Raw genomic sequence first — 19,767 nt, forward strand, 5'->3', positions numbered from 1 at the left:
TTGATTTTACAGGGAGTAAAGGATGTAGTGAAGGAAGTGAAACAGCAATCTTCAACTGCAGTATCAGACAGCACTGAGACACCTGGGTCTGTGGCAGGTTTAACCTTGTTTGGGCCTGTTAAAAAGTTCAAACCAGTCATCTGTAAATCTGTTGAGAAAGATACATCTCTGCACAGCAGCCTGATGGAAGCAATCCAGACAGGTGGAGGCAAGGAGAAACTGAAGAAGGTAAGGACAAGCTGAACGCGGTGCATTGTATGAATGGATACCTGGTTACCAAAAATCAGCAAAGGTGTTCATAGTATTGCAGTTAACCAGTCATTGCATATTCTAACTTCATATTTTAAGCTACATTTTCATCTAATAGACTGATGTCATTCTTTTTTTTTTAATTTTATTATTAGATATCCACTACCACCGACAATGGTAAGAAAGTGGCCTGTGATGAAGAAGGCAATGAAAGATCTGCTCTACTAGCTGCCCTTAGATCTCAGAACATCAGCAGACTGAAACAGGTAAAACAATCGAAAGACTTTTTATGCACCGTCACTATGGTTGTATGTGAGCATTTCAGTCTTGCGCTACAAGAGTTGTTTTATTAACTTGTTAATATTTATCACGTTTTGTGCTTTTTGATTATATCTATATTCCTGATACTTAGCCAAATCATTTATAAAGAGGCAATAGCTGTTAGATTCTAAGTAATATACCTGAAGTCAAACTTGTATTCACTGTAAGATCTTTCTAAGTTAATGTTATCTTGTTTACTCACATTTTGTATGTAAATCATTGTTAATTTTGCTTCTAACACATATCATTGGAAAAAAAAATTAATTATTTATAAAACTTTGTTCCACAGCTTTAAAATATGTAATTCCTGACTGTTATAATCTAATGACTAGAGTATTAGCTGCTCTGGGCAGCTGTGTCCTGCTCTTTAGCTGACAAACAAGGATCTGCTGTAACCTTAGAATCTGTGAATGACATTCATAAGAGCAAAAAATAAATAAATAGAATGACTCAACAATATAATGGCAAGACAACAATATAATAACAGTTATGCAAACAGAGTACCATAAAATAGGACATTGTGTTTGAACATTTTCCATGCAGAAAGATCGTGCACATCTTGCTGACATGATCTTAAACGACAGAGATACAATAGGTATCAGAAGTTAATTCCACAACTTGAAATGCCAGGTAAATAAAAATGCTGTCATCGGGACCTTAAATCAGAAGTAGACGTCACTAGTAAGAACTAATCCAAAGAGAACATTTTCATTCTGGAGGTTTCCCAGCAGCAATAAAATTTCTGAAACGGTGACCATTTTGATTAGAGCTCAAAATCTTTCTTTTACATAACTTGTGTCGTCACTTAAATGTAAAAATGTATATTTGAGTAATGAAGCCACATAGCTACACGTAATATGTGGTATTTACTCATCACATACTGCGAGTAAATATCACATACTTCCGTCATGTGATTTTGCTTTTACAAATAAAGCTGTCTCACTTTTGTGTTCACAGACAAAATCTAAGGCCGCCAGTGAGGTTGAGCGTTTCAGGAAGGAGTGCTCAAAGGAAGAGAAAACAGTGGCGTTATCCCCCTCCCCTCCGTCTTTGATCAAACCTGCTTTCACTCCTCCACCACCACCTCCACCTATGAGTGCACCTCCACCACCTCCTCCCTTATTTCCCCAGGGAAAACCTAACCCTGTGGGTCATTTAAATGCCAATGCCCCCTTGAACCCTGCCCTGGCCAGGGAGGCTTTGCTGGAGGCTATTCGCTCTGGATCTGGTGCTGAGAAACTTAGAAAGGTAATGAATAATCACGCGATCTGCTGCTCCGCAGATTAAATTATATTAGCATTGTTACAATTTTCAAAATGATTTTCTGTGAATTAGTGCAGTTGGATTTATGTTTACTTTTATTGCATGTTTGAAATACGCTAACATTTCCCATGCTGATAATGGCTGCATCCCAAAAAAATCTCTTCTGTGTTTTGATTTGCAGATGTAATAAAAGTACAAAAAGGCAAAGTCAGGATAGAGTCAGGGAAGAAACCTTGGAACAGCAGCAGAAAAAAACATGTTGAGCTGAAAGTGTCCTCTTTCATCCCACAACTTTGGTCTGATTTCAGATGGTTTGATCTCACAGCCAACATTAATGAACCCTGGGGATGGATTTCAAAATGTGGCACAGAACTATTGATAGTCTGTTTTGTTCTTTTAATGTAAAAAGTATTTTCTAGAACATTCATTAGGATTTTACTTGATACAACATTCAGTATTTCTCAGTGTAGATGATTTTCAGTGATGTGCAGTTTTGCTTTAGCCACATGTAGCATTATATATACACGAAGTAAGTTCAGTTTTGGTCTTTTCTGTCTTGGGCACCATTTTGCACATGACTAAAGAGATATGAATACTGTTGAGGGCCAGTGCACTGTTAGGCACTAATCCATTATTCCTCATAGTATACTGATGCAAAAGTGACATGTTATTTTTCCCTCAAATAGGTATCTACCCCCAGAAAGACTGTCAAAGTGAATGGCAGGCTGGGAACTATTCATAAAACCTCATCAACGATCCTTCAACATTGAGCTGGTGACTTCCAAATCACAGCAACAAGGACTCAAGCTGGAATGTGATTGATATTTTTTAACATTCAAATTATTTTTAAGACATGCCTGGACTGAGTCACTGGATATTGTAGAGAAGGGTTTTGCACTACAATAGCTAAATAAATAAATTTCATATTTAAGCTGTCTACTTTGACTACATATAGAGCATCTGATGCCTTATGCTTACATCAATGCAGTTTTAGAGGAACTGAATAGAGGGGATATTATTGAGAAAAATATTTGCCTGTTTGTAGCATTTGCAACAGTCTGAGAAAGGTGTCAAATGTAAAATGTTTGCAGTTAATATGACACCCACGACATGAGATGGATCAACCTCATACGATGCTTTGGAAAATGGTTGTATCCAGTGTTATACCATGATGTTTCTGATTATATCTTGCCATTTGTTCTAAAATCTATTCTTATTGAACATTGTGCAAAATGTGCCAATGAAAGCAATGGTACACCAGACTTTTACTTTTACTGTTTTTTGTTCATTTTGTTGACCTGTACCGCTGTAAGCTATGGATGCCTTACACCGCTGCTGAATCAGTGTTATGTGTCTGATGTCTGCTTCATAAATTGTAGAATGAGTGCAATAACAGTGTCTGATGTTTCCAGATTTGGAGTATTTAATATTTTTTGCATTTTAAGATTATTTCAAGCACATGAAGGAAACAATGACAAGTAATGCTTGCGTATATGTTTTTTTTTTTTTTTATGTTATCCGGTCCTTGTTGCCACCAACCACAATTTTAGGATCAGAGGTGGAGTTCACTAAAGATAACTCGCTCGTGCCTGGAAATTTATTTTGTTCATTTTGAAGCTGCTTTCAGGCTTTCTCAAGACTTCTTTTTGTTGTTTTGAACAGTTTCAAAGAACTGTTTTGTGTTATATTTACAAGGCCACTATTAATGATTCATCTATTCACCTAGATCATTAAGTAAAGCTGCAGGTAAACTTATATTTTGCCTCAATTTAAGCTTTATTGGGTTTTTTTTTTTCTGCACCCATCCTAGTGATATTATGGGAAATCCAGGATTTGTAATGAACCTAGTAAATGTCATTGCACAGCTGTTGGAGAAGTAGATTCATACCTAATCGCCTTTAGAGTGAAGATAGATTCAGGTACAGTTAATTGCTGCTGTATATTTAAAGGTAATTTTGACGGAGTTCAGCTGACAGTTTTATAGCAATTTGTTCAACTACAGTTTCAATACTTTTAGATTGTATAATTTACAGACTTTAGCCTAATACACAATTGTGTATTTTCTTCTTTTTTGTGAAAATTTAAGATAATTTCATAGATTTGATTTATAGTACTAATAGTTTGAGTCTTTTATAAGCTATTATCTTTTTCCTTGTTGGGAGTTGCACAGTTATTTTTGTTTACCTACATTTTTGATTCAATAAATAATTTTTTAATCAAGAAAAAGAAGAGTGCTTTGTGAACGGTTTTCAATTGTATAAATCTGTACAATTTAGAGCCTGAAAGTGCATTTAGTGTATTTATGTGTTGGAGCCTTTTTCAGCATAGAGGTCGTCTAAAGGCTGTGGTCATCCTGCTGTTCTTATGAAATATAACTTCTCAGGCACACCACAGATGAGCTGCTATTCCGAGCAGCAGCTCATAGTCCTGACTCATCATTGTGTGGTCATACAAAATTACTTTTAAAGAAAGGACCGTGAGCTTCCTGATTCCTGAAATGTTAGTCACTGTTTCGCTCTACGTTTCACCCCCGATGCAAATAAGGGACACAAAATATGCCCATCAGTTGCAGAATGAAATACACAGTTCAGATTCCACAAAAGATGAATACGTTTTAACAATGGTGTTTGCTTACAATGTTATTTATAATGTCTTTTCAGGTATGTCTGTAATTAATTATAAAGGTAGGCTAGGCTGATTCTAATTTTACTAAGCATTTCACTAAGTTGTGATTACACATCTGAATTTTACACACACTTGGGGTTTTTTTTATGGGGTTTTTTTTTTTTCTTTTTTTTCAGAAAAGACCTTTTTTGACACAGCTTGAGAGAATCTTTTACTGAAATTTGCAAACTTCCCAAATCTGAAGTATTGGGGTGGCAGCATTATGTCGTTTGCTTCAGAACTGACTGGTGCACTGCAAATATTGAAACAACTTTTTGACGTCAGTCATGAAGTGAAAGCTTAGGCACAAATAAGTCTTCCAAATGAACAATGACCTACAGCACAACTGCCAAATTAGTCACAGAATGACTTTTTGAGAAATGCAATGCTACCAGCGTTATTACAAATATTAAGTAGTCTAAGTCAATTCAAACTACAGAGTTTAAAGAATATTTATAAGAAGTACTTAAAACATTTTCCTGAAGTTATTTTAGCATTTCTGACATAAATCATTTAATTCTGACCACCCATAAATAGGGCAACTTTGGTCTCATTTAATGTTGGACAGCAAGGATAAACGAACTATTTTGTCTTTTTATACAGAATCTGTAAACATCTGAATTCAACTACACTGAACTGCACCAAGTCCCTGTACAGTCTGTGTGTACAGCAGGAGCCTTCTTGTTTTGATCCTGACTGCTTACCGCTTTGTACTTATTCACTCAGATTTCAAATCTGAAATATTCTACCAAGCAAAAAAAATGAAGCCAACACTGTTATTCCTGATGTTCTCTCAGCCTGCGGTAGAAGTCTTCAGAATCCATCCATCTATCCTTTGCAAAGCCCTTTAAACCTTTCAACAGTATCTATCATCATGCCAGATTTAGTGTATCTTATTAAAGATTTCTGCAATAGATCAACTAAAATATCCACACGTTTGATACATTTTTTACTTTAAAAAAACGAAAAGGTGTTGCAGGCATTTGCATGCAACTGCCTTTTAGTGTTATACTTTCAGTTTTGCTAAGACATAAGTGGTTTGTTTTAACCACTTTGTGTTGGCTGATCACATAAAGTCAGAATAAAATACAGTAATTTTGTGGGTTGAATGTGACAAAATATTAAGTTTTGCTTCTCTTCTCTTCAGAGATAAATTTCCATTCTGTTTAATTGAGTAAGGTTTCCCTGTGTGGAGTTTGCTCCATGTATTTAAAAGTGGCTTACGAACTTTATCACAAAAACAAGCCGGTTGAGCAGCTCTGACGTTGATCTCAAATTTTACGATAAATACTCCACGGTCTTATGCAACGCAGCAATGCTCGCTGGTATACAAAGAAAACAGTTGTGAGGGTGAACTAGTGTAAAGAGATTTGACCCCCTGTTGTGCAATTTACACACCTTGTGGCAAAAAGTGTTTTTATTGCAGATTGTGCTCATCATAACAAGACTTTCATAAAAACTGGAGTGTTTTCCCTCGCCCTGAGCTTCTGGACTATCAGACACTCCACTCTTCTCCAGTGCTTAAAGTCTATGTAAGATCATTTATAATCTAGTCATAAATAATCACTCATTTGCAAATAATACAAAAGATAAACAACACGGTACTTTAATTGCAGTTTTTACCTTATGTACGTCCACTGTTTTAAGAGTGACACAAGGCAATCTAAAAATAAAAAGCACAGGTTAGTGGGAGAGAAGAAACAATAAATGGCGAAATTGTAGCTTTTCCAAATCTAGAAAACGTCTTATTGTTATCTTAAGTTCTCTCCGGGTACTCCGGCTTCCTCCCACAGTCAAAAACCATGACTGTCAGGTAAATTGGTCTCTCTAAATTCTCCATAGGTGTGTGTGTGCATGGGTGTTTGTCATGTCTGTCTCTGTGTTGCCCTGTGACAGACTGGCGACCTGTCCGGGTGTACCCCACCTCTCGCCCGAAACTTTTGCTGGAGATAGGCACCAGCACCCCTCCTGACCCCACTTGGGACAAGGGTGTATGGATGATTTCTAAGTTGTGTTGAGTAAAAAACAAGAATGAAGCAAAAGAATGAAAGTTCCATCTTCATTAACAGATTCAAGTTATTTTTATTTATTTTTTAAAAATCTCTAACATATTTCTGAAAGGAAAAGTCATAATAATCATAACATGAGAAGCTGCAGAGATGCACAACTCGAGTAAGTTCTGTTATGCACTTCACAAACATGGTCTCTACAGAAGAGAGGAAAGAAATAAGGCCTTTGTTGAAAAACATATGTTCAAGTCTTGTTTGCGGTAAACAAACACGCGAACGAAGAAATGTAAAACACTGTGTGTGGCAGAAGTCTGACTCTGCATATTGCCCGGACGACATCATCCTTCTTATCAAACCTGAAAGACGGAGGTGTCCGTATCAGGCTGAAAAGTGGACACTTTTCTTTAGCAGAGACAGGGAAGCACTCTTCTCCTTGCAAGACCCAACCGCCTCATTATTGAACCATTTTCATGTGGGAGCGGCCTATGCATAAGTGGGAGGAGCTTGTTTGCGCTCCTGTATGTTTGGGTGCGTGTGTACGTGCGTGTGTCCTCCTCCCTCAGCTGCAGGAGATGAGCTGCCCCGCAGTCTTTGCTACCACTGTTTTCTCTCCTTCCTCCTCCTACCTCCTTTCCCTCCTCCTCTTCCTCTCCTCCTCCTCCCGCTGCGTCTGTCTATCTGTCCAGTCTGGGTATGTTGACCAACGTGGCCTGATCGAGCTCCGTAGATTGTCCCCTTCATCTTCACCCTGCCTGGACGTTTATGTCCCACGAGGATCGGAGCCATCCTGATCTGATCTGGCTTGAAGGTGAGCGCACGCCGCCGGATAAACATGTATTATCGTACTGGTTGGCGTGTGTGTGTGTGTAAGTGGATGCAGGACAAAAACGAAAGTGGTGCCTTAGTACACTGAGGAAAAGTTTAATGTGCCGATATGATGACACATGCTGTTTGGGAACTCATGTGCGCACTTTGCGTAACCGCTCAGTGAGAGAGCCCGCTCCCTCTCTCTGACATCAGCCAACAAGCGGTCATTGAACTTTTAACCAAGTTAATTCACCGGAGTGGACTGTTGCAGTCCCACCAGTGGGAATCACTTCAGCCTGTTCCGGTGTCTCGAAACATGCCGATGAACTGCCGAGTCTCATGCGCGCTTTCCAAACACCTTCCGACTCTGATCCCGGTGTTCCAGTGGGAGCAGGGTTTTGATCTTTGCTTACAGTTCAGAACACAGTGATCCATCCAGCGGGATTCTGTGGATAGCCACGCTGCACCAGCACCAGCACCCCCACCTCACCCCACCCCACCCCGCGACGCTCCCCGGCCCAACACCTCAGTTCTGAAGGAGTTTCACTATTCTCGCCTTATCGCTGTTTTCTTTTGGGTAGCATTTTCTTTAGGCTTTGGGAGGGGGGAGAAAGAGGCGTTTTCCCAGAGACACTCCAGTGGTTTCACTGCAGTGGTTCCCAAAGTCGACTCCGGGGATGAGGTCCCTGGGATGGTTCCAGGCGGTCCGATCCGAACTGTGTAAGGATCTCTTGAAGTAGCTGCATTTTGGAGATATTTCTTATCTCCAGGAGATTTATAGTCTTGGGTTCGTTGACATTTTTTGTTTGATTTTTTTATTTATTTTTTTCCCCGTTTTTTCCCCTGCAGATCTTGCAGCTGCAGGGTTGTTGAAGCAACTCCATTAAATCTGACCAGATTGTGTAATCTGGGATGAATTTTAATTTTAATTATTTCTTCAAGTCTTACATGTCCCTTTTTAAGATAGTCTGTTACCCATCTGCAAATTTATGCAGTCGACTCCTTTTCAGAATGCATTATGGGAGATCTTATTTGCCTTTTCAAAATGTTATCCCCTACCATTCACCATAGGTACAACTATGTAAAATTTCCATTTAACCCCCCTTTAACCTCTCATCTTGTCCCCTTCTCTCTCTCTCTCTCTCTCACACACACACACACACACACACACGCACACGCCCACACAGACAAAACAACCAAACACAAGAAAATTAAAGAAACTTTAGATCTAACATTTCTGAAAACTCCTGAATATTTGCTCTGTTTGGTGAAAACTGAAAAAAGGATGCACAATATCAAGAGACTAACTGCAACATTTTTCTTTGTTTTATGACTCTTTGTGAGATTTATCATCCTCACATATACTGATATACTGAAAATAGATCAGCTGTGGGGAATGAGGCCAGTTTCGACTCCATCCAACTGACGAGATATATTACTGATATGCAGAGCATGAAGGCCTGACAATTGAAATACATTTTCCTACAAAATATATCCAGACAGTCCTTTGGATCTATGCAACTGCACACACTGACATTGCATTTCTGACCATGACTGGAAATTTTATAAGGACAATTTCAAAAGGGCCTTTTTTTGTGACCTAGGGATCGCAGTGTGGCAATATATATAAAAAGAGCTTATGTAGTATCAGTGTTACCTATTACTATTTCATTTCAAGGCAGTCATATTGGAATTCATCATTAAAGATTATAAGATACTCTTGATTTTTCCTCCTATAGCATTTTGCTAATTAAATGTGGAAATTTCAACTTATGGGTAAAATGTTACAGATAAGTGAGCTCATCCTTCAACCAATCAAACATCACTAATTGATAGCAAACTGCTTTTCTTTTATTTTTTGTGACATACCACAACAAATAATGTTCAAATTGCAAAACATGTTTTTTTCTGAGGTACATAAAAACTTTTGGAAACATTACTTGATGCTGTATGTTAACACATACGGCTGAAATCACATTTCCATATCAAGCTTCAACTTGCACACTTCCCTTTTATTTGGTCTGTTCTAAAAGCATATTGCAGCAAATCTCATGACAGCATTGATGCAGTCACTGGTCCAAATTACAGTCCAGTAACAACTGAAACCAGAAGAAGAAAGGAAAAGATGAAAGATAGTTTACTGTGTAGGATGTGGGGACGCCTAGTAGCAGAAACCGGTAATAGCAACAAAATACCCCTCCCCAAACACCCCAAAGCACACACACTACCAAGATAGCATAGCAGTAGTACACTATAGTGTACTATGTAGTGTTGCATTACACTACATAGTACTAATGTGTTTTGCATTACACACATTAATGCAACACTACATAGTTGGTAGATTTAAATACAGGTAAAAAGTTGATAAATTCAAATCATTAATATGATTTGAATTACACCGCTTGTGAATACCTTATAGATCAATCTCCTGCTTGTGCCTTGTTTTAAGCTCTAAGCTCACTCTGTCTTATATGTCCAAAGCACCACATTCTTAAGGTTTTACCTGCCGCAAGGACCACTGATGAAAACTAACACTAAATCTCGTACAGCTCATATAATCTGTTTTATTATTTTACACATTCCTGAAAGAATAAATAAACCCGAGTCCAGTTTTCAATAGTTTAATTCTTTTCTTGTTTACTTGTGTGCTTATCACGCCTAGATGTTAGAAAAGTACTGATTTAAAATTTGACCTAGAGCTTCAAAAGTTTTGTGGTTATTTTATTTATGCTTTTTTCCCCATAGCAATTACTCAGGGTACATATTAATAACTGAACACATTCATTGTTTATTTACCTACTCAGTCCACTGAAGTTTGGGAAATATGTTTGAAAACCTTCGCATGCAAGACATGAAAGAATAACAAACATTCAGAATCATTTTAACCAAATTTTGATAGATTAAGAAATGAGTAGCTTTTTTTTATTAATAGGTTATGCTCTCTGATGGACTGGTATTGTGTCCTGGATGGATCTGACAATGACTAACTACAATGATTTATGCAACTTTTTGAAAACCTCAATTTTAAAGTAACGAAAGCATCTTAATTGTCAGCAGCGATGGACGGCCTTCAGAGTGTTCACTACTTGGCATGAAGTGTTTGCCTTTAGCCATTAGGTTATTCTCATGGTTTCCTATTCTTCACTATTGAAAACTAAACCACTTACACTATTTTGCCTTTTTGCAAATAGTCTAAATTTTACAGGCTGGGATTCTAAACTTAAACAAGTGCAGGCCAACTGCAGTCAGCACAGATATAAAATATTCAGTATAATTCTTTGATATGTGTAGAAATAGGCTTGTTGTGTGTCAACTACTACACAGAGTCAAACATTTGCTGTGGTTGTTTTCTCTTGGAGATAATTATTTTCTGTTTTCCTGAAATTGTGTTTTGTGGTCATATCACTGTGCGCATGGCAACCAACCAATGGAGCTGTGATTTCTTTCACCATTCTGCTATTTCAAGTCCATGTTAAGCAAAGGCATGATGGGGCAGGAACTTTGCACGATTGTTGGCTGCCAGAAGGCTGATGAGTGCTGCAATTGCAAGTAATTATACAATAACCTTTACTCAGATTGCCTTCGTTTCAGACAGTCAAACCCTTGGTTTTGTACTCAGATGCCATCTTCTGCTTGTACAGTGTGCACAAAATCCTGAGTATCCAAATGTTTAGCAGCTCCTTTTAGCTTGTACTTGGGGCATATGAGCTTCTGGTCATGCTGCAGGCAGCATTCCATCAGGTCTTGCGTCAGCCAGCGGTCATTCAGCACTGGTTGGGCTGGGCTTATACGCTGTTAATACTCTCTCACTGATGTCATGACACCATTAACCCAATCCACAGCACAGTTCTTGTCATTGGATCTGACTGGATTTAAATGTGAAGCAATGACACCTTAGGTACCAGAATGCTTTGCATGGCTGTCAGTGTTGGCAAAAATAATCCGGGCATGTTGGGAAGTGTTATTTTATTTAAATGTTTTCAAGTTTAAGTATTGACGCTGTTGCATAAGCAGGCTTAATTTAGCAGATGTTCATATTCCACAAGGTGTTGCAGCCTAAGACCGTTTCTGTTTGTGTGTGTTTGTTTGGCAACTTGGTGTAACTATTAAATGAGCGTATTTAGTGATAGTCTGTTTCTCACAGATTAAATCTTTGCCAGAATAAAAAACCTTGTGGTGTACCATAGTCCCTCCTCTTCTTCCACCCTGTAAATATGGACCTGTGCAAACCAGATCTCACCACTTTCCACTTTTGACCTAAAGTGATGCAATGCTTACTTGACTAAGTACAGTGGATTAAGTTTCTCAATGTCTGGTTCTGGTCCAAATATGGCTGAGAGCCTGAGTGAGAGTTAAGAATGTTGCGTTTATTCGGTGGGTAACTGAACACCTGAGGTACCATGGGCTCAGGTGGCTACAGGTAATGTAATGTTGATGCAACATGATGACAAAACGATTCTCCATGTATGTATACTGCTGAACCCGACACCTCTCCTCATCAGTTTACTTTTACCCAATTAATCATCTGTTTACCCCATTGCTTGGTGTAGCAATGTTTTTTTCTCTGTTGATCAGAGCCCTTCTGGAATATGCCAAGAGAAATCATATCAAACTATTGATAAAAGATTTGTTTTGTTAAATTTAGGGACCAATCCTAACTTAGTGCCTAATTGTTGATCTCTATATTTTGTAAAGCTTAGACCTGCCAATTTATATTTTAGACAATTTCAATCTCTTGAAGAACTATAATCTATCTATCATCTATCTACCTTAACTTTGATATTTTAGAGAAGCCTGCTAATATTTCCAATATCAACATTGTTCACTACATAGGGCCAATATGATGAAATGGAACAACTTCCATTGACTTTGACTTTCAGCTTGTTATGTGCTGAAAGCCTTGCTCTCTTGAAAATGGATGATCTGTCTCAATACGTAGAAAACAAGTTTCCTGATAAATAGCTTTTCTAATATCTGTGCTCCCTCTAAATGTATTTTTGACCACCTGAGTGGCACAGAAAGTAGTTAACTTTGGGATTTTTCTACATAGCAGAGAGTTCACCTATCGGACAAGCTGTCCTACTTGTAAAGCCAGTCAACATAAGTTCAAATGATACTGGAAAAAAAAAATCTTTCATTCTTGTATGTTTTTACATTTTGCATATTTGACAGTGTACAGTCTAAGTAATGAGTTTATGAGTTTCTTTTCATTTTTAATAATTATTCCAAGGGAACTGGCTCTTGAGGTTTAATGAGCTACACAGTAGTAGTACATTTAAATTAGACTTATACCAAGTCCTTGCTGATATGTTTTTTTCCCAAACTTGTTTGCATTCCTGAGTAACTTAAATATATCCTCTTCCCCACTTTCCTCTAAGTGGACACCTAGATTGGAGGCATGTTTCATTTAAGTAAAACAAGGTCAACTTTGTTTGGGTTTGACAGTCTGTGTTGGTGTAGCCGTGACACTTGCACAGATGCAGTTATGGCTTTATTAGCTCTTATTTACCGTTGGCCGTTGGAGGGGGGGGATACTACATCATTTAGTTGCAGTCATGTTGTCACTATAGCACCAGACAGACCAACACGGCGGCCAACTTTACGAGCGTTGCTGCTCCCAAGCCTCGTCCATTCATCTGTGCTATTGCATAACTCGCGGTTCTCCCAGGCGACCGAATGACATCCTCATCCAATTAGGCACTGTCCACATTTCCAAAAGGTTTTCTCTCAGAGTGGTGCTATTCAGCCTCCCCCGGCATGACATCAGGCCCTCTCTTATAGCCCCACTTTACGCTGCTGCTCCCAAATAATGAAAGCTGCCAATTAATGACTAATCAACATGTGCAACAAGCACATCCAGTGAAGAGTGACTGCCGTCTAATCTGCTGATTGAAACAGAACACAAGGATGCTCTGTTAAACTCTCTCCTTCCATAACAGAAAACTGGATTGCTGAAGAAACGGGTGACAGTTTTGTAAATCTCATAATTTAAAAATGAATCTCCTATATTTTTTAGGGGCTAAATGAAATGTTCTCTCACTGAGCCATTGAAAAAGCTTTTTTTTTTAAAAAATCAATAAGACTTGGAGGTACTTATGCAAAAGAGTTGTAGGAATCTAAAGTGGCTGGAGGATCATGTCGTAGACAAGTGGATGTAGCTCTTTGCCCATGACTCCCTCGATAAACATGTTTAAAACATGCTTCTTTAAATTATTTTTGTTTACTAATAATTGGAGCCCCTTCCCAGCTCCTCCTGGGTTTAGTTTGCACTTAGTGCATCGATTTTACTCCCTTCTCCGCTACACGCACTGAACTGGAGCTGTTCCACTTTTTCAGTGAACACGCTGTTTATGTTGTGGACCAAAGTGTACAAGACGAGGGGAGGAGTGAGACCGGGGGTGTGGTGAGGGTCCTGGGCTATGGTCGGGTGAATATATTTAGGGGAGGGGTAGAGCTGGTGTGTTTTGCAATGGGAGCCAACATGTGGGAGCTTAGTTTGGTGGGTGTGGTAAGTGAGAGGGGGCGTCACTCTCCTCTGATCAGTCTTATCAGGCTGACGGTTTTTGTTTTCATGTTTGAATTTTTAGCACAACCCCTATATTGCTTTTCAATATACTTCAACAAGTTTACTTGTAAATTGTGTTTATTTCTTACATGTAATGAGTGCACTGTACCAAAGCTGTTGTTTGAAATAACACCAGCCTGGAGTGAGGGTACTGAAAATCAAAGCAGTGAAACAGAAGACATTAAATGCTAAAGGATCAGAGGATCACTCTTGGGACATGTGTGCGAGTGAAACTCTTTTGTATTACACATTGACATATGAGCTCTTCTTATTGGTATAAATTATTGATAAACCCTCTTCAAACATGTGAAAATGCACTAGAGAGATTTTTATTTCTAAATTTTCAGCCTGCTGATATGGAATTTTCTCAGTGATTTACTATTTTACATACATGATTTGACTTTCTCTTCATATAGCGAAATGTATTAGAACATAATGCGAAAATAAACTACTTCATTCTCTAACCGCATAAACTCACTGATTTTTGGTATGACATTGGCACCAGATTTCAGGCTCTTTTCTGTCTTTGACATACGGTTTCTTGTCGAATGGCCTTATAATCCTTTTCATAGCCTCTAAGTTCACTTTTAAACACCTTACTTTTTGGCTTACACCTTCACTGGCTGTCAAACAGCTTGACGTATCCATGTGTGTCTGGAACTGAAATAATAATGAGCATTTTGTGGAACAAGTTCTGTCATGTTCTGTCAAGTATATGTTTCGTTTTCTATCCCCCCATGGCATATAGTCGTCTGCCTTGCGATGGAGGCTATAGAATTCACATTGTTGCACTATTTTAGGAGGAGTATATTGCTTTTCTTCTGAAGTGTATTTCTCAAGTTATCTTTTCTGTTTACCCCATATTTGAGAATCACCTGACTATCTGTAATTTAACATTTAAAGGCCTGAAAAAAAATCCCCAAAACTGGTCATAAAGGGGTTGGCAGAATTAATCAGAAAGTAGCTGCTGTGAGTTGATCATCATCGGTGCAGACAAAGCGTCTGCCTAGCTATGCCACGGTTGCATAGCAGTTAGATAAATTATGCAGTTGTGGATTAAACGTGTACCATATGTAGCCTCTTAGGTCAATGCACGGGTGCAAAACATGCGTGGGAACGTGGCTCAACTGGAGATCCTGTGCTACGTATGTTACGTTCGCTAACTGGTAAAAGATCAACAAGTCGAGCCGACAAGTGGCTGTTTCCAGTCATCAGGCTGCGTTTAAGCTTTCTTCACCTGAAACATGTCTATTGAGATAGTAGGACAGGCTGCTATCGTTATCAGTGCTGTTAAAACTTTAATTAAGTTGGAGCAGCAGTGCCGTTAGTGCTCTGCTGCTCCAGCTAAAAAGCCATCTCCCTAATTAAGATACATGAAAATAGCCCACTCTTAATCAGTGTGGGCCTCTCTGTTGCAAGTAGTGCAACTGTCAGCAATCAGTGCCAGATGAAGACATTTCTTATTCTGTCTGGTTTGCATGATCATGCTCTAGGCAGATCCTTCTCCCCGCCCCCTGGGTGCAGCACTGTGTCTTTCAAGGCCTTCAACATTACTACTATGAGATGAGAGACGTCAAGCCTGTTCCAGCTGTACTGTGTCTCGAGGGATGCCCCAGGGCTGCAGCAGGACTCCATAGATCACACTTGTGCTTTGAGCCTCATTATCTTAGGATAAATTTAACAAAGGGGGAAAAAAATCAATCACTGCGCCTTAAATTCTGTTTGAGGACTTGACACCTTCTAATTGTGAAATGAACTAACTTGGCATGAATGTTCTGAAATAAATTGAAACCGACAGCCTCTAAACTACACCACAGTACCATCATAAAGTTTTGACAGTTTATCTTATTCTCTTCATCTACAGTTTCTAATTACATCATCACTTGCGTTTTCTTGACAGATTTGCCGTGAAGATTTCTCAATTACAAATGGTGTGTGTAAAGGTATTAGGGAGTGACTGGGAAGTTATTCTGAACCATACTGGAGTTGTTGGAAATTGACCATCTACGGACGTGGGTTAGCATCACACAAGAGCTTTTGGGTGTAAGATAGAAAACAACCCCATGTAGATGTGAAGCTTACCTAGCTTGAGAGATAAAACACTTACTTTAATCTCTTTAAACAAAGTCAGCACACCACCTGACTTCCTAGGGCAATAAATGTCACCTTTTGACCCCAGGGAAGCCTAGAAGGAGGCTTTCATGCCCTTTCTGTGTAGGTGTGTATGTATCTTAGGAGTCCTCAAAAACATTCAAATAATCTGCCATTCTTAACTTTCTCAAAGTTAAGAATCCTGTTTGCAGTTCTTGGAAGGCCATATCATGAGGCTGGAGCTTGCTGTGTTCATACCTTGTGTTTACTCCACAGTTCCAAAGATGACTGAGGAGAGCTAAACCATTTCACCCTTTGCTGTGTCCATTTAAGTCTTCTGTTGACTCTAGAACCCAGAGATTAATTATATTGCATGGGTTTGTCTAACTCCATTCCAAATGAAGTTAGACAACATGTTACGTTTATTGTGCTTGCTTTGAGAAATATATATTTTAAATTAAAAATTCTCTTTAGCACTGGAGACTGTGGCTGTGAGTATCCATAGAGGCCATTATGGTTGAGTGTATTATTCATTGTTTTCATAAAAATAAAAAAAAACTTTCCCTGCTTTTTGAAACTGCATATTTCAAATGAGAAATGTAATGAGAATGTACCGAGTTGATAAATCAGCTCTTAGAACTTTTTTAGCTGTAATACTCAAGTGGGCATCTATTTATCACTTTGGTGTTTCAGCAGAACTATTTTAACGTTTTTACTTATCATGTTTTAGATGTGTCTGCGGGATCTATGTTAAATTAATGGGTTGCAAACTCTGGAAACTTTCTGCACAGTTTTCCTTTCGTACTGTTTTTCTTGTCTGGTGAGTCTCTAAGCAACTGATCATCACCGTTGCGAAAAGATAAATCTTTAGTTCTTTAGCATTTTGCTCTCTAGCCTTAATATCCTAGGCTTCATGTGATCTTCAACCTCTCTGGTTGAAGATCTCTTCAACCAGGTCTTCCCGCTTTATCACTTTGCATTGTTAAAGCTGGATCCTTGAGATGTAAGCACATACCGGGTTACTTACTGCTACACTACCTAATCTTGTGTCCCTGGTTCTTTGTGATGATCAGTTACACAACACCTTGCTGTCTTAGTTGATAACAGTGCTCATGAACCAAGGTCAAATTCTGCAGTTTACAGAAAACTTAGAACTTCATTGTAACAGGGACTCAATAAGTGGACGCTGTATTAGATTTCTAAAGGCTGCCATTCATTGCAAGTAAATGAAATTAACTTGAGCAGAGGAATCCCCCAATTAGATAATTCGTTTACCACCTAATGACTTTATAACTCTAGTGCAATGCTGTACAATATTGCCGTTGTAGCTCATGAACAACAAATTTACATAAGAACCATAGTGGGGCTGAATTCATTCAGTGAACTTAGTTTTTTCAGTCATTTTTGAGTGCTTCCTGAAATGCCCACTTTATAATTTGCTTTTGTAACATACAGTAACATGTTCCATAATTTCACAAATGCATATTTGAGTAAACTCAACCTTGTCTTCTTCTTTTGTAAAAACACTGCACATCTACAAAAATAATAAAAAAAAATTAAAGCAAAGTCATTATCTTTGTTTTGTGCACAAGCTATGCAAATAAAGTTGTTTCTGATTAGTTTCTTTTTTGTTTTGTTTAATTGTGTTAGGTTCCTAATTTTGTAAGATTGCAAGGTCAGTGTAAGATTTCTAAGCACAGAACAGAGCTGGTCGCATGACTCGCTTAAGTATGTACAATAGCAGCCAATTCTGTCTCTTTTACTCGATCAACAGACACTGAGATTATTAGGGAATTCTTTTTGCTAAATTAATAAAATAATTTGTATGACCTAAAATCCATTTTTTGTGGACGACAATATTATCGTCATCATCGTTTATTCCAGACATAAAATGGTCAGTAGTAAACAGATAATAAGAATAAAAAAGACATGCATGTTAATACAATCTAAACAAAATCTATATGACATAATCTTGTTCGTGGAGGTATAAATAAATGAAGATGCCAGTTGTTCCACAGTCTTGAGGTAAATCTGACTGAATTCAGAGCAGGGTTTACTAAAATTGCAAATATATTATTGTCTGACACAGGTAATCTACACGATGCATTTGTACATAAGATTCCTGAGCACAGCTGGACATGTAGGTATAGCATTATTTACAAGCATTTTGACTATGCCTCATACCACATAAAGTTTCTGCATGCTGAATATTTTGCAACAACGCCACACATGGACAGTGTATAGTGGAGTTCAAAAGGCTTTTAAAAACGGTATCTTTACCGAGGATGAATATATCAAGTTTTCTTATCAGCATATTAGCTAGGCTTCAACAATAGGGCAGCAATGGCAAAAAATTAACTTTGTAAAATGGCAGCATGTTTCACCTGGGGCGCAGCTGGTAAAAACATAAATTGTAGACCAACAGCATGTGTTGAGAGTGCAGATTGAAGGTCCAAATGCAGAAACTAAACACAAACTAAATATTCTACTCAACCTTAAACACAGTGTATTTCTTCCACAGCACAGGCCAGATAAAGCAAGCCCTTTTGCATTATTATTGTCACAGACAATTGTAACAATTGTCTGTGTTACAAGAATGATAATAACATTTCTTCAGTTTGAATTACCCTTTTGAATCTTTCTAACTATAGAAAAAAAAGTAAAAGTTGGAATGATCTGTGTTACACATGAAATAGATCAGGTTCTTTTTGTACTAATAAATAGTTTTTAAAACATCTGGTCAGTCATAGAAAAACTTAACCTTTGGCAGTCTTATTTTTACACAGGACATATAATTCAAGTCCACCTTTGCATTTGAAGTCCCCCATCTAACATGATCCCCCACGTAAGGTTCAGTAAACATTACTTTAATTAATCCTCATGCTGTAACTTCCCGGCTCAGTACAGTCACCCCCGCCCCCCCAAGTCTCTCAAGTTCTTCTATGACAGTAATTGAGTTGTCAGGTCCATGGATGCTTAGACCCCAGAGCACTGTTCAAGTGGAATTTATTGAGTCAAAGGCCTCAGAGAGTCTAATCCCTGCACAGGAATGGCTTTGATTATGTCAGCTGCACTAGTGTAGGTGCATGCATGTTGGATCAGTGTATTCATCTAGGAGAGCCGCTGAGGCTTTTATCAGAACTTTGAAAATTCACCTGCAGTTACATGGGATGTTTAAGCTCTTTACCATGTTTCAGGAATTCTCACGGGCTAAAAAGTATCAATTTTTAAGGGTACGCATCTGTTAAGCATCCTTTTGTCCCTGCCTCTTACTCCAGATAAGATCATCTGTTGCACAGTTCTACCATCCATAGATGGTGACAAGAGTTTTTGTGGCTTAATGAGGGCTTGCTTGGAGGGCATGGGCTACTATTGATTTGCTAAGTTTTTGTTTTAAGTTGTTTTTCTGTAAATAATGTGCAAATGATGAGTTGTCCTTAAATGCCAGCCTCTCAAGCCACATACATGGAATGCTCATTCACATTATACAGTCCTTTAAGGAGTACTGGCCTTGTTTTTCTTTGAAATGGACACAAAGTCATTATAAGCCCACTGAAGTTTGAAAGAAGCTTGAAGAAGCTTTTGAAAATAACTTCAATAACTTTGTAATATGGTTAAAGGTCCACTTAAAGGTCCACAAGAATTGATTCTTCATCAATTCTTCAGAAGAAGACGAATTGATGAACTTTAATTCTTCATCATCCAGCAGAGCCAGTTGAGTCCAACTCATTTTCTCTTGGGTGTCCTTTGCTTAAGTTACTTGGAGACAGGTCATACTTAGGTGTCTGGCAAAATCAT

At 38.3% G+C, this 19,767-nt stretch overlaps 2 protein-coding genes across 6 annotated transcripts in view; both read left to right on the forward strand.

Moving 5' to 3' along the window:
• The window catches only part of cobl (cordon-bleu WH2 repeat protein), a 51,422-nt gene extending 47,438 nt beyond the window's left edge, over positions 1 to 3,984 (forward strand). For all 5 annotated transcript variants that reach the window (XM_028012833.1, XM_028012837.1, XM_028012836.1 and 2 more), the window contains 4 exons: positions 13 to 228; positions 405 to 515; positions 1,528 to 1,818; positions 2,520 to 3,984. In XM_028012833.1, the coding sequence (XP_027868634.1) occupies positions 13 to 228; positions 405 to 515; positions 1,528 to 1,818; positions 2,520 to 2,603 (702 nt within the window). In that variant the 3' untranslated portion in view covers positions 2,604 to 3,984. The remainder of the gene's footprint in view (positions 1 to 12; positions 229 to 404; positions 516 to 1,527; positions 1,819 to 2,519) is intronic.
• Positions 3,985 to 7,061: 3,077 nt separating this feature from the next.
• Positions 7,062 to 19,767, forward strand: part of LOC114141674 (growth factor receptor-bound protein 10-like) — a 74,486-nt gene continuing 61,780 nt past the window's right edge. Inside the window, exon 1 of the mRNA XM_028012363.1 lies at positions 7,062 to 7,314. The gene's annotated coding sequence lies outside the window, so the exon portion shown is untranslated. The remainder of the gene's footprint in view (positions 7,315 to 19,767) is intronic.

Source organism: Xiphophorus couchianus, chromosome 3, assembly GCF_001444195.1.
Source record: "Xiphophorus couchianus chromosome 3, X_couchianus-1.0, whole genome shotgun sequence".
NCBI lineage: Eukaryota > Metazoa > Chordata > Actinopteri > Cyprinodontiformes > Poeciliidae > Xiphophorus > Xiphophorus couchianus.